Source organism: Mauremys reevesii, linkage group 4 (genome assembly GCF_016161935.1).
Source record: "Mauremys reevesii isolate NIE-2019 linkage group 4, ASM1616193v1, whole genome shotgun sequence".
NCBI lineage: Eukaryota > Metazoa > Chordata > Testudines > Geoemydidae > Mauremys > Mauremys reevesii.
In genome coordinates this window covers 79,642,426-79,661,484 of record NC_052626.1, presented here as the reverse complement: position 1 = coordinate 79,661,484, position 19,059 = coordinate 79,642,426, and the positions used below count along the sequence as shown (strand labels likewise).

General features: G+C 48.6%; 1 protein-coding gene across 10 annotated transcripts in view; it reads left to right on the top strand.

The window, feature by feature from the left end:
- The window catches only part of PRR5L (proline rich 5 like), an 88,435-nt gene extending 71,762 nt beyond the window's left edge, over positions 1 to 16,673 (top strand). For 9 of the 10 annotated variants that reach the window (XM_039538596.1, XM_039538597.1, XM_039538602.1 and 6 more), the window contains 2 exons: positions 996 to 1,122; positions 14,856 to 16,673. In XM_039538596.1, coding sequence (XP_039394530.1) covers positions 996 to 1,122; positions 14,856 to 15,238 — 510 coding nt within the window. In that variant the 3' untranslated portion in view covers positions 15,239 to 16,673. Of the gene's footprint in view, positions 1 to 995; positions 1,123 to 3,492; positions 4,455 to 14,855 lie in introns of those variants that run through there. The other variant, XM_039538603.1, reaches the window with a different exon arrangement.
- Positions 16,674 to 19,059: the final 2,386 nt, after the last annotated feature.

Here is a 19,059-nt window from a genome sequence, read left to right as displayed (position 1 = left end):
GGAACAGGAACAGAATCTTCCACATATGATATGTGCATCCAAGTGCACCAGCTGTGTCATCCTATACAGCCTGATGTGGAAACCATGGAAAATATCCAGATTCCAGACCTTTATGTAGGCTCCTCTGGGTTTTATTTCCATACAGTTTCCATGGTTTTTTTCCCCCCTTTAAAAGGAAGAGAGAGAGAAAAACCAAGAGCAATTAAAGTTTCTGAAGCACAATCAGTGTGGAAAGTGGCTAAGCTTGTGTTTACCTAAGAACTTTTAGTTTTCCAACCATAATTATTGTAACCCAAGTGGTGTAACAGGAGCCATCCGAGTGAAGGTTGAATTTCTCTTTTAAAGATTTTAGGAAAAGAACGTTGAGAGTGTAGAGGGGCAATTGCCAGAGTGAGGAATTTATCACTAAAAGGAGAAATTCTTAGCTAGTCTTTGCAAGAAAACTATAGAAATCTATAATGAGTTTCTAGCATCAAACACCTGGGTTAGACAGGTTAGCTTTACAGGTAAAAGAAGGAGAAGAGAGGGGTGGTGACTCACAGTTCCTGTTCAGGGAGGGGCAGTGATTTGCCCAAGTCAATGTAGGGACTTATCTTTATAGGGAAATTTACTGGCAGAACTTTACCAGTATAATTATATTAGTACAGTTATACTGATACAGTGGAAGACTAGGGTCTTTATGATGCTTTGCAACATAAGCTAAACCAGAAAAGGCATTCTTCTTGCAGAATAAGTGTGTCCACACATGAAGAGTGCCTTTTTCTGGTTTAGATTATGTTGCTAAGTGTAATAAAGGCACTCTTGTTCCAGAATAAGATGTTTACATGTGGAGTTATACTGGTATAACTTCAGTGGTATAATTCTGCCATAAATATCCCCATGTTTCTACTCCTTTAGAACTGGAAGTAGACCCCAGACATTCTGGCTCCCAGAATATGTGACTGGAAGCTGTGTAGTTGTGTGATGACACATTTGCTTTGATGCTTGAATTGCAGGGTGTCCATGAACCTACAGGCCCCAGCAAGGGCTACGTACTGCTGGAAGAGCTGGTCAAACAGGTGGTCTCTCCATACCTGGGCTTGTGTGAGGATCACAGCTTCCCTGGCGGCACCTGCGCACTCGGTAAGACATGTCACACTGAAGCTGATGTAAGTCCTCTTATTCAGGCACCCCCACTGGTTCATGTAAGGAAATGTGCAGCTGTGCCAGACAAAGAGATGGGAACTGACAGGTGCACAGCTCTGTGAGAGAGAAAGAATCAAAGGTTAAAATGTCCCCAAGTGGATTCCGATCAATACAGCCCTGGATGTAATTTATGCACATGTGAAAGGCTTTAATCTTTTCTCATGCCACAGTGAGCTGTAATGAAACCCCACAACACTCCCCACTCTCAGGTTGCTCCTGTGGGTGGAATGATTACAAGATGTCACTGCACTCTGCTTATTTCCAGCATCTTGGCTTTTAGATTGCTCTCCCCCTCAGCCAGCACGAGATCTGATCTCTCCTCCTTCAACACTCACCTCCTCCCTCTTCTATCTGATCCCCTCATTCCACAACCACTTCCAGTTGCCGGTGTTCTCCTCTCCCCCTCAGTTTCTGGAGTAGCTGTTACATCTGCCAGATCGTTAAGGCAATGAGTTTCCAGGTGTTGGTTCTCAATGGTTAAGTTTTTCTTACAGAGATTTTCTACTGTCTTTTGGTGCTCACCGCCTGGGGTTTCTGGGCAAGAAAAGCTACCCCAAAGATTGTGAATAAAAAGGGGTGGTTTAGGTCTAGACTACTTAGGTGGCTATCTAGAGCACTACACTCTGAGTGAGGGTTTGTTGTGACTCCAGGAGATGTTCCTCTACAAAAGGAATCTCTCCAATGAATTACCATGCTCCAGCAGCCCAGCTTTGGATCCTGGCTTTCGGGAGAAGGCAGAACTAACTGGAGTGAAAGATCACAATCTGACTCTGCAACCAAAGGGATGGTATAAAAAAGCGTCCCCTGTTCAGTTTGTAGCATTTCATAGACGATAGGCCTCATTTTAGAAAGGGGTCACAGTTTCAGGGTAACTACACCTATATTCCCACTCTGTGGTTCCTAATTTAGGCTTCCAGCTCCCGGCCATCATCTCTTTTGGTTGGAGACCTGTGTCTGACTCTCTCTTGGAATTTTAAGGCTGCGCAACTCTGCTCCTTATATTACACTGTGATATCCGCAGTAAGCCATATTGTCTGAAAATCCCAGCGTCTGTGCTTTGCTTCTCCCTGAGGGCTAAGATTGGTGTGTTGCCCTCAGTTATGTTACCACACAGCTCCTCTAGGCAAGCACATTTATTCTTAAGGTGAAAGCACTACAGAGAAAACCTATAAAAAACTATAAGAATTCCTACATGCATGCTAGCTAACCAGAGGTCATCCCTAACTCCAACCTCAGGGTTGGGTAGGTTCAAACTCACAGCTGGGTTTTCCCTATGGTTACAAGTTCATATACCTCTTAGATCCAGAACCAGAACAAATGGCACATCAGCCATTTCTTTATACAGCTTGGGCCTTTGATCCTGGCCTTCTGTAACAAGTAATCCGGAGACAATGACTTTTTCCTCATGGCATAGCTTCAAAAGGCTGGGTATTTGCATAAGTGGAGTTGGGGAATTTGCATTAACTTCTCCGTAGGACTTCCCCAGGAAATCTACTTAACATGTATTGTTCTAAAAGTCCATACTTGTCTGACACATTTTCAGTGTAGTGCTTTGAACTCCCAGGTCTTATATCTGTTATATCTGTATGAGAAGTTACATACAACCCTGGCCCATGATAATACATAAATTTAATAGAGTAAGGCCATTTAAGGATATTGCAGGAAATTTCCATATCTGTCACAGGAATCTCAGTATGATAACTGGAGACACATAGCCCCTCCTCCTCAGTCTCTAGAGCAGGGGAGAAAAGATAGCCTTGTGGTTATGGCACCTGACTGGGACTTGGCCTCCATCCTGGCTCTATCAAAGACTCACTGTGTGACCTTCAGGTGAGTTATTTCTATGGGCCTTTTGTTCTTCCCTCGCTCAATAAAATGGGGATATTGGACAAATTAGCAAATATTCAATATATGCTGTAGCAGTGCTAAGTTGCCATCATTCTTACACCCATTCATGAAGCTAGAAGTGGTTAGGCCACCTGAACTTCCACGTGCAAACCTGATCACTGTACAGACTGCTTGTCCTAGATGATTAACCCTTACTCCACACAGGGCAACTGAGTGTTGACCCGATGGGTCTATGTGTCTGGCCGCTTAAGGGGATTTGCATCCTGCTGGAATAGTTTTAAGTGTAGCCACCTGACCCCTGTGAAAGTTTCTAGCCATCTTGTTTCCTGCCAAATAAAGAAGGAGCTAGTGTCATAAAAACCAGTTAAATCCAATCTGGCCTTGTAAAGTTTGTGCACTTAAAATCATTGTGTTTACTTTGATTTAGTTGCTGTTCATTTGTGTGTTTTTTTTCCCCAGATGGTCTTTTGCTCCAGCCCCTTCCTTTTCTGAACTGGCAGGGAAAAAGAAGAAGGGAAAACTTGTGTTTGTGTTACACAGTCTTGACAGCAAAGCAGAACTCTTCCCCAGATAATCTTGGCATTTCAAAAGCACACGCACATTTTGCAAAACCCTCTCCCTAGTCTGCAGGCTCCTCTCTCTCTGGTTCTGAAAGAGCCAAGAGGTAGCAATCTGGGATCTCAATGTGCAGCATAACAGCTGTGAAATCCAGAGGGGTCCATGTGATTGCATAGCACTGTAGTAGCCTCTGCAGAATGATTAGTTGGACTCTGGATAACAGAATCCAAGGACTGAATAAAAGGGCTGTTGAACCTGAATTAACCTCTCCTCCCTAGAGCTGGATCCTTCAGGTCAGGATTAGGGAATAAAGCTTGGTTTGGTTTGTTTTGTTTTTTTGAGATAAGGAAGTTTGCACTGGCCAGGCCCTGCTGTAGGTAAAGAAAGGACTTCAGCCTCCAGGGTTGTCAATCTGCCTACCTTCAATTCACATTAAACTTGATTTTAAAATGGGCAGGGAATGCAGCCGGAACCAAAATGAAAGGGGATGATGGACACTGGGGATATTAGTAGGAGTAGCACCAAAAGCAGCAATTTAGAAAGATAAAATGTGGCACTGGCAGGGAAGGCAGGATCTGAGAGCCTGAGCATAGGGAGGCTGGATTCAGCCCTTGAGAACTCATTTTACTTCTGTCCTGTCATACAAGCAGCCTGTCACTGTGAATGAGGTTGGATCTTGGCAACGTGACACTGTGTTAGAGATTAGCCTCCCCTATTCTTTCAAGTTCTCTTTCGCTGCTCTTGCCTTACCCCCGTCCTGTTTGTAGTTCTGTCCCGTATAACTTACCACAGCTGCCCCAGAAAACAAGTGTTTGCATTATAAATGGGGAAGAAGGTGGAACTGCGTGACTGACCCAACATGCAGAGGCTGTTTGGCAGGAATGTCAGTGCTCATCTGGGTATGTATCCAAAGATTCCCTCCAAAAACCTCCCATTCAAGTTCCTATTTCACTCCTAACAAATCAAACGTGAACTAAAATCCCAGCTCAGCTATTCATGAGAATTTCCTCAGAGCAGAATCTTGTGTGGCTTCTGGGAGGATGTGAGATATGGCCTTGTTTCTGGTTTGAATCATCTCCTATAAACCCATGAGTAATGCTGTCCATACCCACAGCCAGCGCTCCCTTCACCTTCTGCACAGCGAGTTGGCTGCACTGGGATTGAGCCCAAACTCATCCTGGCTTTCAGCCCTTGGCTCTAAGCTAGGGTGACTGAGTTTTGGAAATGGAAAACCAGAACACCTTTTTCTCCAGAGTCCTGCCCTGCAGGAAAGTTTTGAAGATCAGAAAGGAATAGAGTGAGGTCTCTGGTGTTGCATGTGTCAGAACTCTGCTTCGCACTCCAGAGCACCTTCTGGTACTCTCTTCGAGGGGCCAGGAAGGAATTTTCTTCTCTCCTACTCCTCTGCATGACAGCCATACACAACTGTCTAGGTACATTGCAACTGGGACTGGCTGGTTGTTATGGATTTGATGCGATGGCATGCTGCATAGTGAGCAATGCGCGGGGCTTAGGAGAGAACAAAGCAAAATGGGCTGAAGCACGTTTGCCACCGTTGGTGGCAACATTAGACTTGATGGACTCTTGGTCTAATCAGGTTTAACAAATTCTGGTGCCAGCCATGCTAATTGCTCAATCTGGCCAAGAGGAGATGAGCTTTGGCTCAACTGAGGGCCACTAAACTCCCTGCCCTGTGTCTATTTTTAGCACCTCTCCACACATCATCTGCCCAGGTGAATCCATTGATCTCTCTTCTTCTGATAGCTGTAATTTGAGGCTATTCATTTCCAGGTACAGTCAGGGCAAAGAATTATTCTAGCTTCTTTCATAGTAGTGCAGAGTCAGTTCCTTTCCACTACGTGTTACGGTGTGATCCCTTCTGGAGTATCTATGTGTTCCCCATTACATTAGTATCTAAGCCCACCACAATCTTTAATATATTTATTTATCTCACAACACCCCTGTGTGGTAGAAAAGAGCTGTTATCCCCCATTTCACAGACAGGGAACTGAGGCCTAGATCCTCCTTTAGGTGCCACTGACATTTTCAAAACTTCCACCTTAACCCTGCTGCCTGACCCTGTAGGTGCCTACATTTCTGTCAGTGGACACTCCCAAAGCTGCTTATGCCCCAGTTCCATGCCACAGCTAACAAGCTGCTCAGAGCCCCGTGTGCCCCAAAGCAGGATTCTCAAACTAGGTAGGAGAATACCTGTCTCACCAGAGAGGCCTGATCTGAGCACAGACCTGATTCCTGGTAGATGGGCTGAAGCATGATACTGTCAGAAAAGACAGCTAGGGGCACAGGGAGACCTAAGGTAAATGTAAGAGAAGTGTGCTGGGAGCCCCAGGGTGCAGCCTGGGATTGTGGGGTCACTGTACCCCCTTAAGTCTCCACCCTGGGCTGTCTCTCACAATGCTTTGCTAGTGACAAGCAGCAATCCCCTCCAGGCACTGTGATCACTCAGCACAACCGCATGTGGAGCCCCCCGTCCAGCTAGAATTGCATGAATGCTTCCAGAGCTGCTCATGAATCACACAGAGAAAGGCGCCAGCCAAATCCCCCTAGCTCCCAGCCTTGTACCTCAGGAATATACCATCGTGCACTGCTCACGATGAGCAGTGCAAGTTTATTAATGAGTTCACCACTTCATCAATGGAAAGTGGATATACACCAGCCTTTGTAAACCTGAGCAGATTTACCACACACTTCAGGCAAACTCACTGGGTAAAGATAAATAGTAAAACAAGTTTATTGGCTACAAAAGGTAGACTTAAAGTGATTATAAGTGAGAGGCAAAAAGTCAGAATTAGTTACCAAAGAAAACAAAATACGCGCACAATCTAAATTTTAAACCTGTAAGGGCTAGTCTACACTTACCAGCCGGGTCGACGCGGTGAGTTCGACTTCTCGGAGTTCGAACTATCGCATCTAATCTGGACGTGATAGTTCGAACTCCCGAAGCGCCGCGGTCGACTCCGGTACTCCACCACTGCAAACGGCGGTGGCGGAGTCGACCTTGGAGCCGCGGACTTCGATTCCGCGGCGTCTGGACGGGTGAGTAGTTCGAACTAGGGTACTTCGAGTTCAGCTACGCTATTCACGTAGCTGAACTTGCGTACCCTAGTTCGACCCCCGCCCTTAGTGTAGACCTGCCCTAAGACACTAAGCAGTATTTAGATCAAGCAGTTTTCTCACCCCACTGGATGTTACAGTTCATAATACCCAGGTTTCACCCTTGAAACCTGGGCCAGTCTCCTCTGTTGGAGGCTTCAGTCTTCTGAGTGTCTTTGTTGCTTGCAGCATAGATGAGGGAGGAGGAAAGGCAAAGCCTGGGGCCACGCTGTTCTGTTTTATACCCTTAGTCCATGTGCTTGGAGAGCATAAGTCCAGGCATGTCTGGTAGGTATTGCTGATTCACCAGGCAAGGTTAAGCAATTCCCCTGGTGTGCCTTGTGCAAGTGTGTCATTGCATTGTAGCTCCCTTGCTGGACAATGGCTGTTGATAGTTGTTTGACATCTGCCCGGGTGTTGGTTATGCCCCTCGTTATTGTCTTTGGGGAGCTAGAATCTGGGTACTTTTAGTGACAACCATCCAACACAGTCTCATAAGTTCATATGCACTGATGATATACATATTTAGCTGGAACAGTGGGTTTTAGCAGATCAGAACCTTTCCCATGATACTTTACAAGGCATGCTTTATATGCAATATCACAATGATATACTAATAATGAATACAGGGGGTACGCTGTGAGTGTCACAAGAGGTATCAAGCATGAGCAGGAGAGAGAGGGTTTCAGTTGCTCAGATTCTAAGCTGCCTTGGGTGCCTCCTCCCAGGAGAGAGTTCACAGCTGAGGATCCTGCACAGAGAGAGGCCCCTCTCTTTTGACCTGGCACATCAGGACAAACACTTAGTTGTCTAAACCCTGCCTTCTCCCCAGGATTTCCCTGCTGTATGAGTTTATGTGGCGCCCTATTCAGTTTGCTGGCTTCTGAGGAGCCCTTTCTCTAGCAGGACTTAGCCCAGCTCTTCCCCCTGTATTTAGTGCACCTAAGTGCCTGCTGAGGATTCCACAAAGCAGCAGGCCAGATAGCCATTAGGGGTTGCAATGCCAAAGTAACCTTTCAGGATCTGTCCTGAGAGACGTTAGGCTCCTAACATCCATTGAAATCAATGATCATCTTTCAGTGAAAGTTAGGAGCCTAAATACCTTTGCAGATCTGGGTCTAACTGACTGGCCCAAGATCACATGGAACTGAACCTGGGTCTTCCAAGTCCTAGTCTAGGGCCCTAACTACTGGACCATCTTTCCTCCCTTAAGCTCAGCTAAGATCTTCATTGCCTCTATACTTCTTCTGAATGGGTTCTTGCCCCTTCATCTGGCTCCAGTTGGTGTAACTATCTGCTCTGTTGCATTTGGGTTGGAGAGATCTCCTCAGGCCTTACTTGCCAGCTTCACAGAGGTTTTCTAGTTGCCTTTGTTGCTTTCATTCCAAGCTGGCAGCTGGAAGGGATAATTGAAGGTATGGAATCCAGAGTTCTAAACAAATGAGAGACATGTGAAGCCACTGCAAAATCTAATTTAGAAAAGTGGGGTCATATGCTGGCCCAGTAGAATGCTGCCATTCAGCTCTCTCCTTACCCCAGCTAACTGCAATAAATAACCTACAGCAGGGGTAGGCAACCTATGGCACACATGCCGAAGGCGGCACGCGAGCTGATTTTCAGTGGCACTCTCACTGCCCGGGTCCTGGCCACCAGTCCGGGGGCCTCTGCCTTTTAATTTAATTTTAAATGAAGCTTCTTAAACATTTTAAAAATATTATTTACTTTACATGCAACAATAGTTATATATTATAGACTTATAGAAAGAGATCTTCTAAAAACGTTAAAATGTATTACCGGCACGGGAACCCTTAAATTAGAGTGAATAAATGAAGACTCGGCACATCGCTTCTGAAAGGTTGCCGACCCCTGACCTACAGTATAAACAGCCTCAGTCCTAGCAAATTCCAGCAGCACAGGAGATCTTATCCCTGTAATTTTTGGAGCTGTCCCTTTCTATTAAAGTCCACTTTGCTTGGTTATCAAGTCTGTTGTCATATGCTTCCCATTATGTACTATTGCACTGCAACTGGCTCATAATACCAACTTGAGCAGCACTTTTCATCCCAAAGCATTTTAGACTGCAGGAAGAAATCAGTGAAATGCAGCAATCTGTTGGGTGGAATGCAGCAGTTTGTCTGCATCAGCAGCTGTACAGAACAATTTTTAGCAGAGAGAGTTAGGATTTAACTTCTCCAGCTGAAAACACAGGAGAAGGAGTTCAGTCACTGGCAATAAGTTACTGAAATTTGGCTACCTATGTTCTTGCAAAAGATGTCTTGGGAAGGCTGAGTAGCACCTCGGCTTTGATCCTCACACAAAGGACAGCAGCAAAGCACCCTATAGCCATACCTGGGCACTGATTTAGGGCTAAGAGCACCACCCATTGAATCACTATCACCACTTGTTGTAACTCTTTATTTAAAATTTCCCAATCCAAATTCTGACCAGGCTTGACTCTATTTAGCATGTGAGAGTGGATGTGGGTGGGGACTGGCTGGCTGTCCACATCACAGAAATCACCAACAGAGAGGCCAAGGAGCGAAAGGCAAATGCGCTATCTTTTGAGGCCTGGGGTTGGTCTCAGGCATAGTGGGAGCATGGTTTGTGGGGAGGCTTGCACTGCTGTACTTGCTCTGGAAGGACTTTAATCCGCAGGGTTGTCTGACTTGCCTCTTTCAACAGAACGAACATTTACACACACTCAAAACCCAATGGAGCTTTATTCCTAGAGAAGTAATTTTTGAAGTTAATGCAAGAGGCCTATTTGCTTGTGATTTTTCTCCTTGTGTTGAGTCCCCTGTTTGTTCTGGCTGTGAATTTGCCAGGTGAACGGTCTTGGGTTTGGGTAGTCCTCAAATCCGCCCTGATATGAGGAAGGATATAACCATTTTTAAAAATGGAGTGTTTAGAAACAGAGAAAAGAACCAAAATTCCATCTTCTGAGGCAGAACCTGCAACAAAACAAAAAGGGAAGTGGGCAGCATTTTCCACAGCTTAGTTCAGTTTGATCTAAGTACTAATGCAGTAAACCCTGGGGGTTGAGATGAAACCCCCCTGCCCCCCCCCCCAAAAAAAAGCAATTGAGCCACCTTGCCTCCTGGCCCTTGGGGTTTGTCAAGCCTGAGAGGGTTAAAGTCTAGCGAGATTGAAGTTACTGAGCTAAGTAACTGTTGCCCTGGCTTCTGTCTCTCACTGTGTCAACCTTTGGGTTTGTTTACTTCAGTCAGAAAAGCAGAAGCTATCATATGATTGCTCTCTATAAATACACTAGGGGGTAAACACCAGAGAGGAAGAAAATCTATTTAAGGTTAAGGACAATGTTGGCACAAGAATGAATGGCCATGAGCAAGCTTAGGCTGGAAATTAGGTTTCTAACCATCGGAGGAGTGAAGTCCTGGAACAGCCTCTCGTTAGGGGTATTGGGGGCAAACAACCTAACTAGTTTTATGATGGGACTTGATACATTTATGAACAGGCTGATATGACGTGGTTACCTGCGATAGCAGGGGACTGGACTCTATGACCAGGGAGGTCCCTTCCAGTCCTATGTTTCACCAGGAAAGATGGAGAGGCAGCGACTGCCACTGTGTAATTTAGGTCTTGTCTATGCTAGACTAATTTTCCTACAAATAAAAATGTCGCTCAGTGACCACTCCTCCCTTGGGAGCACTAGGGTAAACCAGCCACTCTCAGCCAGCAGCACACTAGCACGCTTAGATGACCCAGGGCATAGTCACTGAGTTTTCTTTTCCCCTGGGGGTATCCACCCCCTGCTCCACCCCCTCCCCTGAGGTCCTGCTCCCTCCGCTCCACCTCCCCCTGAGGCTTCACCCTTGCTCTGCCTCTTCCCTCCTCCAAGGCCCCGCCCTCAGCCTGCTTCTTCCTGCCCCGCTCCAAGCCTTCCCCCAAGGCCCAGTCCACCCACTGCTCCCTGCTCTCCGCCCTCCCCCAAGCGCCGCTCCCAGCCACCAAACAACTGATTGGTGGCAGCTGCCTGAACAGCTGATCAGCAATTGCTGCTGGACAACTGTGGCTAGAGGGTCCTGAGTACCCACTATTTTTTTTCCCGTGTATGCTCCGTAACTGGAGCACCCATGGAGTTGGTGCCTATGACCCAGTAGTTAAAATGCTGTTGGCCAGTCTACAACAGTGTTGCCCATTGTTACTATCATTGGAGGTGCACATGTGGGCAATGGTGAGACATTTTAGGAGAAAAGGACTAATGTGGACATCCCCAACAACTCTCCCATATACCCAGTCCAGCTCGCAGTGGGGCTAGTTGGAGTTGGGTCGGAAACAATGCATTTACTGTGCCTGTAACATGCCTAAAACTGATTCCACCATTGTCTTAAGCCTTAAGCCTGAAATGAACCTTTTTGAATGAGTGCATTATTGGCAGCATCAGGGTGAAGTTTTGTCATAGCCTGGCTGCTGCCAGTGGTGGAGTTTTGGCTGGTCCCTCATCCCTCCCTGTCACAATATAGAGTTTGTTTCGTGCCTTTCTTACTGATGCAAGCTTCCAAAAATGTTTCATAACCTTCAACGACTAGTGCTTTGCAGTTTGTTATTCTGTGTCTCATGCTTTTCACTTTTTCGCTGGACAGATTTTATAGGATCTCAAAAGTGCTGCCTAAGAATTAATTGTTCCTTGACACTCTCTTAGATCATAGGTAGGAGAGATACAGGGATCCACTTTATCTGCTATTGGAAAACAGCCATTTCTGGGGTAGTGCATACCATCTATTTAACAATGCATAGCAACTCTGCACAATGGTTTAGAGCAGGGGGTCTCAAACTCAAATGACCACGAGGGCCACATGAGGACTAGTACATTGGCCTGAGGGCTGCATTACTGACACCTCCCCCCACCGCCCTCAGCCCCGCCCCCCACTCCACTCCTTCCATGAGGTCCCGCCCCTGCCCTGCCTCTTCCCACCCCTTCCCTGCCCTCATTCCAACCCCTTCCCTGAAGTCCCCACCCCAACTCTGCCTCCTCCCTGCCCCCACGGGGTGCAGGAGGGGTGTGGCATGTGGCAGGGGCTCAGGGCGGGGAGTTGGGGTATGGGGTGCAGGAGGGATGAGGGGTGCGTCAGTGGGTTGGCGTGCAGGATGGGGTTGGGGTGTGGCAGGGGGCTCAGGGCATGGGGGCAGGGTGCGGCAGGCGGCTCAGGGAAGGGGATTGGGGTGCAAGAGGGTTGCGGGGTGCAGCAGGGGGTTCAGGGCAGGGGGTCAGGTGCAGGGTGCGGCAGGTGGCTCAGGGCAGGGTGTCGGGGTGCAGGATACAGCAGGGGGTCAGGGTGCAGCAGAGGGTGTAGGACAGTGGGTTGGGGTGCAGGAGGGGCCCAGCATCTCCCATTGGCTGGGAACGGGGAACCACGGCCAGTGGGAGCTGCCTGAAGCAACATCAACACACACCCCTGCGCGTCTCTTCCCCACGTTCTTTCCGCTTCCCGGAGCAGTGCGGGGGCAGGGCAGGCAGGCAGGGAGCCTGCCCTGCCCCCGGTGTGTGCCGGGCCAGAGCCGCTCTAGGTAAACACTGGGGAGGTGGCGGGGGGCTCAAGGAGCTCACGGGCTGCAGAAAATAACTTTGCGGGCCGCATGTTTGAGACCCCTGGTTTAGAGCAGGAGATGAGAAAGAATGCTGTGTTCAGTTAGAACTGCTGGGGGAATTTAGTTATGAAGATTGGAATTACCTGAATGGCAATTAGCCGGGACACAGGAGGTAAAACTCCATCTCCTCCTAAAAATACCAAAGTCAGTATTGAATCAGTGCCTCAGAATGCTGGTGGGATGCACTGTGGTGCAGGAGGTGACATCTTAGATGTTGAGTTTAAAATTAAGGAACTCTTTTCAGCCTTCTTGGATGTTTTGCAGAGAAGGTGGTAGGCCCCAAGTCCTGGCTGTTCTGGTCATTCCATTCTGCATACTAAATTTCCCCCAGCAGTTCTAACTGAACACTGAGTTCTTCACTTCCTGTCCTAAACTGTTGGCCATGGCTGGAGATGGGACACTAGGCAGGGTGGGCCAGGACTCTGAAGTGGCACCAAACAGTCTCTGTCTCAGTTGCTTGGCTCGCTGGTTCTTGCTCACATGCTTAGGGTTTTACTGATCACCATATGTGGGGTCAGGGAGGAATTTCCCCCCAGGTCAGATTGGGAGTGACCTTGGGGGAGGGGCGGTCCATCTTCCACTGCAGTGTGTGGGTGTGGGTCACTTGCCAGGATTATCTGGGTATCTCTCATTTAACCATTTACCTGCAATTGTGGGGGCCTTGGGCACTGCTCCACCTCGGTTCCTCCTATTCTTTGCCTGTGGTGCATAATAGTCTAGTTTCCTTGGTTACAGGGCTGGCTCCAGGGTTTTTGCCTCCCCAAGCGGCCAGAGGGGAAAAAAAAAAAGAAAAAGCCGTGATCATGATTGGCGGCAGCTCCACCGCACCTGGTGCTCCTAACAAAATTCATGTGGTGGGGTGAGGCTGTCGGGTTCGGCCTGTGAGAGGGGGCTCAGGGCTGGGGCAGAAGGCTGACGTGCCTGGGGATGAGGGCTCTGAATGGGGTGCAGGCTCTGGGGTGGGGCCAGGGATGAGCAGCTCAGGGCTGGGGCAGAGGGTTGGGGGACGACGGGGTGAGGGCTCTGGCTGGGGTAGCAGGCTCTGGGGTGGGGCCAGGGATGAGCGGCTCAGGGCTGGGGCAGAGGGTTGGGGTGCAAAGGGGTGAGGGCTCTGGCTGGGGTGCAGGCTCTGGAGTGGGGCCGGGGATGAACAGCTGGGCAACGATGGGAAGAGAGGACTCCTTCCCGCAGCTCTGTCTCCTTGCAGCACCAGCAGCACCGGGGCTGTGGGGAGGGAGAGGCGCCTCTCCCCGCTGTGGCAGGTCCAGGCTGTGTTGGTCGGGGCTGGGGGAGGGGTGCCTGTCCCTCGGCTGCAGCAGCTGTAGGCCAGGCTGGGTCGGGGCCGGGGGAGGGGCACGTGTCCACCAGACGTGGCAGGTTCCATGCTGGGCTTGGTTGGGGCCAGGGGAGGGGCACCATGGCAGGTCCAGGGCTTCTGGGGAGGTCTCTCTCCCCCGGCGCAGCTGCACGGCCGTGCAGTTTAGGGGGAACTTAGGAGCGGAGAAACATGGAGGGGGGCATGTGGCGATGCCTGGTGGGGGGCAGGCAGGGCTCAAGTGAGCAGCAACACCAGCCCCAGCCTTTGGGAAGTATGCTAACCCTATCCAGTATGTGGATCGCTGCTCACCCAAGTCTTGCCTGCCCCCTGCGAGGGGAGAGGGGCTTGGGTAAGTGGCTCAGGGTGGGAGGAGGCTCAGGTGGGGTCGGGGGACTCGGGTGACTAGCTCAGGCCAGCCCCTCACGGTGTCCTATTTTCCCTTTGGGAAATATGTTCACCCTAATGTTGGCCTCATTTCAGTTGTTGGGTTTAATGTGTGGGTGTTGGTGGTGGCCTGGGAAACACAGGAGGTCAGACTAGATGATCTAGTCTGGCCTCAAATTCTATGACACTTTGTGTCCCATCCCAGAAGTGGCCACATTGCAGCAGCGAGTGACATGCTTGTTGCACATGTAATCTGTATAGCGCACGAGGATAGTGCTGGCACCATAGGTGTGTGCAGCTGTGACAAAACAACCTGTGCCCTGCCCCAAAGAGTGGACTGCACTAGTGTAGTATGTTTCATATTGACTTTAGCTGATGGCAAAGCATTTTCTTGCAATACATTTGTTAGGCCAAAAGAATGGCTCCCCAAATCCTCTCTGGGGCTTTCTTTGGAGACAGTTGAGGAGGGAAGTTAGGCACCCAACTCCCATTGACTTTCAGTGGACGTTGGGCCCCCCCAGGTGCCATTTGTGTCTTGACAGTTTCCCCCAGAGAGCCTGTTTACCACTCGTATTTATCCCAAGTTAACTCATTGGCTTCAGTGCAGCTACACCTGATTCCCACTGTCATAAGTAAGAGGAGAGTCAGATTCAGACACTGAAGAAGTGTCTTGAGTTGCAAACTCCCTGTCCGTTTTTGTTCCACTTTCACAGCAGGTGGCATTGCCTCTGCTGCATGCACTTTCAGGATACCCTAAGGCAAGCTCTTCAATTCAGCGGGATGCTATTGGATTTATCTATGCCCTGCTGATCTCTCCTGCTTCATTTTTATTTTCCAGAGAGACGGTATTCCAGATCTCGTCCCAAGGCAAACCTGCTGAGCTACTCTTCCCATAGCGTGACGGCTCGGCAGCCCAGCGAGACGGCCCTGACGCCACTGACGGAGCAGGAGGGCGAGGCTTACTTGGAGAAATGTGGCAGCATCCGTCGCCACACCGTTGCCAATGCTCACTCGGATATCCAGCTCCTGGCCATGGCCTCCATGATGCACACCGGGATCGTGATAGAAGAGCCAGACAACAGTGACAAATGCCTCCTCCTGCAGCCCAGCTTCAGCCACAGGCAATGCTCCAGTGAGCCCAGTATCGCAGATGGGCCGGAAGGACTGGTAGCAACGGGCAGGCAGGAACCTACGGAACTGAACTGCACCTCAATCAGCTAGAAGGGATGTCCCCTCCAGGAGAGATAACCATGTGCACTAAACCAAAGGATGTTCCTGCTGGGAATGGTGGAGAACATGAGCTTTGGGGATGTATTTGCTCATGTTGTGGGAACGGTCTATGTTCTCACGTCTCTTGGGAAAGGCACCTTAGATTTTTCTCTCTGACTTTCTAGGATCATTGTCAGTGGAGGTACCAGGCTGCTCCCAGGAGAGCATTCAGGACTGCAAGGGTTTCAGTGTTAAATGCCACTGTCTCTGTGTTCTGTAGAGTTTTTTTTTCAACATCCAAGTTCCACTGCTGTAGCCTCAGATTCCTTCCCTTTTCTTTTTAGTGAAAGAAATTAATCTGAACGTTTTTCAATCTCATGCCGAACTCCTTGGTCTCATTAAATGGAGCCCTCCTCCAACTCCCAGCAGCAGCTGGAGAGACTGTGCTAAAAGCTCACTTGGTCCTTGGCCTCTGTTGCTAGGGTGGTGATGCCTGAGGTTGGGTTTTTATTTTACATGTATTGTACTCAGGGATTAAACTTTGTGAGTCTTGTGGAGAACTCGGCCCCAGATGCTTTGTGGTTTCTGAGGGTGGAGGAGGGATTTCCTTTCTTCTTTGCTCCCACTGCATACAGGGGAGAGACTTCACCTGACTTAGCGAGAAGCCCAAATCAAAGTGAGCTAAAAAGCTCTGAATGGTTTTTCCTCTGAGAGTATTGCCTGTCCATGTTCAGCCCCAGTGTGCACCCCAATTTGAGGTCAGTGGAGTCTTATGGGGAATAAATCGGGGCAGGATTTGGTCCCACATGCCCTACTTGGGCTTTGGCATCAGGCGTGCTGTCAGAAATGTTAGGGTTATTAGAATTCCACCATAAGGAGAAACCGAAACAGGTGGCATCCAAGAGAAAAGGGGCAATATGGTAAGTGAGGGTGTGCTCCTGCATTCGAAAGGTGACTTGAAAGTGGCTTTTCGAGCCCAGGCATGCATGGGTCCAACCCTGGAGCTAACATGGGGGAAATCAGCTTTTCGATTGGTGCCTGAACTTCTAGCTCTTACAGAATTTATGAAATCAAAGATAACCATCTGGGTGTAGATACAGGAACTCTAACTCTGTTTGCAGCTAGGTCTGGGTTTTTTTTTTGTTTTATCTGGAAAGCTGCAACTTGTCCAGTTCTTAAGCAATGTTAGTGTCTGTCTGACAGTGCCATACAGTGAATTCCACTCTGTCTGTTACAGAGGGACCGGTAGGTACTCCAGAAGCTGCTCCTGTAAGAGTGGAGTCAACCTGCTCCACAAATCCCCCTAAATATTCTGCTGATGTCTTGCTAAACAGAATTGTAAGTGTAATTACAAGCTGCTTTGAATTTCAGACTCCATTTAAAAAGGAGACACCTCCCCATCATCTCTCAGTGTTGCCTGCCCATGTTCAGCCCAGATGTGCACCCCCATTGATGTCCCCATGGTCATCAACATGCACATGTGGATGATAAATAAATCCATAAGTGGAAAGATTTTCTCTACCTGCCAGGACCTGAATTCTCATGCTATAGGTAATGACTTTGTGTAAGGTCGGCTTTTGCAAGGCAGTGAGCACAGCTCCATTCCCATTGACTTCAATGAAAGTGGAGGTTGCTGGGCATCTCTCAGGATTGGGCCTCAATCGCCCAAGCAATGTTGGGAGTAGAGAGTCTTCCGAAGCTGCTGTTAGCATCAGAAATACCAGGGAGGAGCCCTGAGCACTGGAGCTCTTTGCAGCTCCTGTGGTTGGTAACTGTCGGTCTACAAATGCATTTGACAAGGGCCTGCTCCTGCCCCTGGGCAAGCTGCCTGGAGTTTTGCTGTTGGCTCTAGCAGAAGTGCACTGATCTGGGAATGCAACCAGCTGTTTGGACTTTAAAACCCTGGTCTGCCCTTACGTTCAAGCCTCCCAAGGAGGAGCAGCACAGAATGTGCAGCCCAGCAGGAGGAGGGGCAAAAGTGGCTTTAAGCCACTTTTGCTCTACTAGATTGTGGGCTTGTGCTGTGCCACCCAGTGTAAATGGTGGCTGTTCTAATTTACCAGCTTACCCAGGTTGCCTAAGGACTGTGTCAGAGCCCAGAATATTGCCAATGGCATGTGTTACAAAGACTTCCCCTGCTGGCCGTTACTTGGCATGCCCCCTACATTAAGGCTTTCAAGGTGGGGGTGCAGGATTGGGCTCATTATGTTGACCCTACACTGCCCCTGCACCAAGATAATTCTTCTCTGGCCACTCGTGGTATTTTTATGGCTCTATTGGATACCAGTGACGGGATGTGGTGCGGGGAAGATAAGCTCTTCCCCGCATTTCAGTTCAACCTCTTCCCCCCATTTAGTAAATATCAGGAACGTTTTTCAATAGCGTGTACGAGCTTCTTTTTATGACTAAACAATGAGAAATGGCTGTTCGTTTCCTGACGTACTCTGGGATCATCATCCATTTCCCTCTCTGGAGAGGGGAGTCTCTGAGGAGTATGGGACTCCATGCCTGGTTTTAACTTGAATTTCTTTTTTATCTAGCTCTATCCACTTGTTTGACTTTTCAACATTTGTGTGGGTCTGCTACTTTGCAAAAATTTGTACCAAGACAGTCTGAGTTGGGCACGTCCCGTGTTTGATTTTGGCAGGGGAGAGGAAGGTAAAGCTGGTGGTTACATTTTGTAAACAATGTGCGAGGCTCAAGGAAAGCGCGAGGGTGTTTAGAAATGAGGTGGGAAAGGTGGTGCTTACTGGGCCACCAAATGAACATATAAGGTGCACAAGCTTTTGGAAGCACAAAGAGGCTAGGTCTCCTGTGAGCAGCCAATGCAAACTAGTGTTGTAGAAGGTGAGTAGCCTGCCTGCTGTGGCTTTCATGATAGGCGAGAGGAAGGGGTTGCATTGAATGGCAGGACACTGCTGAGTGCTAGGGCATGGGTTGCATCATATTTGCCCAGGGGATGGCAACAGGCTAGGAGCTAAAGGAGCCAATGACAACAGTGATCCCTGCTGCTCAATAGAAAATCTGACCTGTGGAAGGTTTCTAGCATGCAGTGATCTATCTTGATTCAAACAGCTAGACAGGGCTGCTTTGATATTGGTCCAAGGCAGGTCCTAGACCTCCTATCTACGTGCCTTCTTGCATTGCTATGGACAATAGGGAAGGGAGGTGGGAGGGGTTCAACTCCCCTATAACCTGCCATTTGAGGCAAACCTCTATAAGCTGCCAACAAGTGATGAAATGATTCCCCTCCTACCCCCCAAGGTTGTACAGTACCTCCTTATTGGATTAACAGAGAGAGTAACCCACTTCCCACCTCAGTTGCTCTGTCTTACTCCTACCAGATTCAAGACCACATGGACAAGTGTTTGTTATCACCTCCATGTATCCATAGTTTTGCTGTAGTCTGTGATGCAGATTTACTTAAGGGTTCAGATCGAAACCTAAATTTTAGTAAAACTTCTCATTTTTCTACTGCCCTCATGGGTCAAATGGTATGGTTGTATCCCTAGCAAGTTTGGTCTCCTCCAGTCCACTACTGGGATGGGCAGCCACCTGCTTTTATATTTTAATTCTCAGGCCAAACACAGGCAGTAAATCCTGTTGCTATTAAAGCTGGGTTGGCCCTGACAGCACACGAATTGCAGCTGGGTTTGGAAGGAACTGCGTGTAGTACTTTTCCTTTAGGTTCCCACCCTCCCCAGTCTTATTGCTGGGGTTCTCTGGGGAGTAAAACTGTTGAAGCCCGCAACTCTGTGTTGAAGCTGCAGAACAGTGGTTTTGGTCCACATACTATGGCTAAGATTTCCAAAGGGGTCTGCACCTCCATTTGA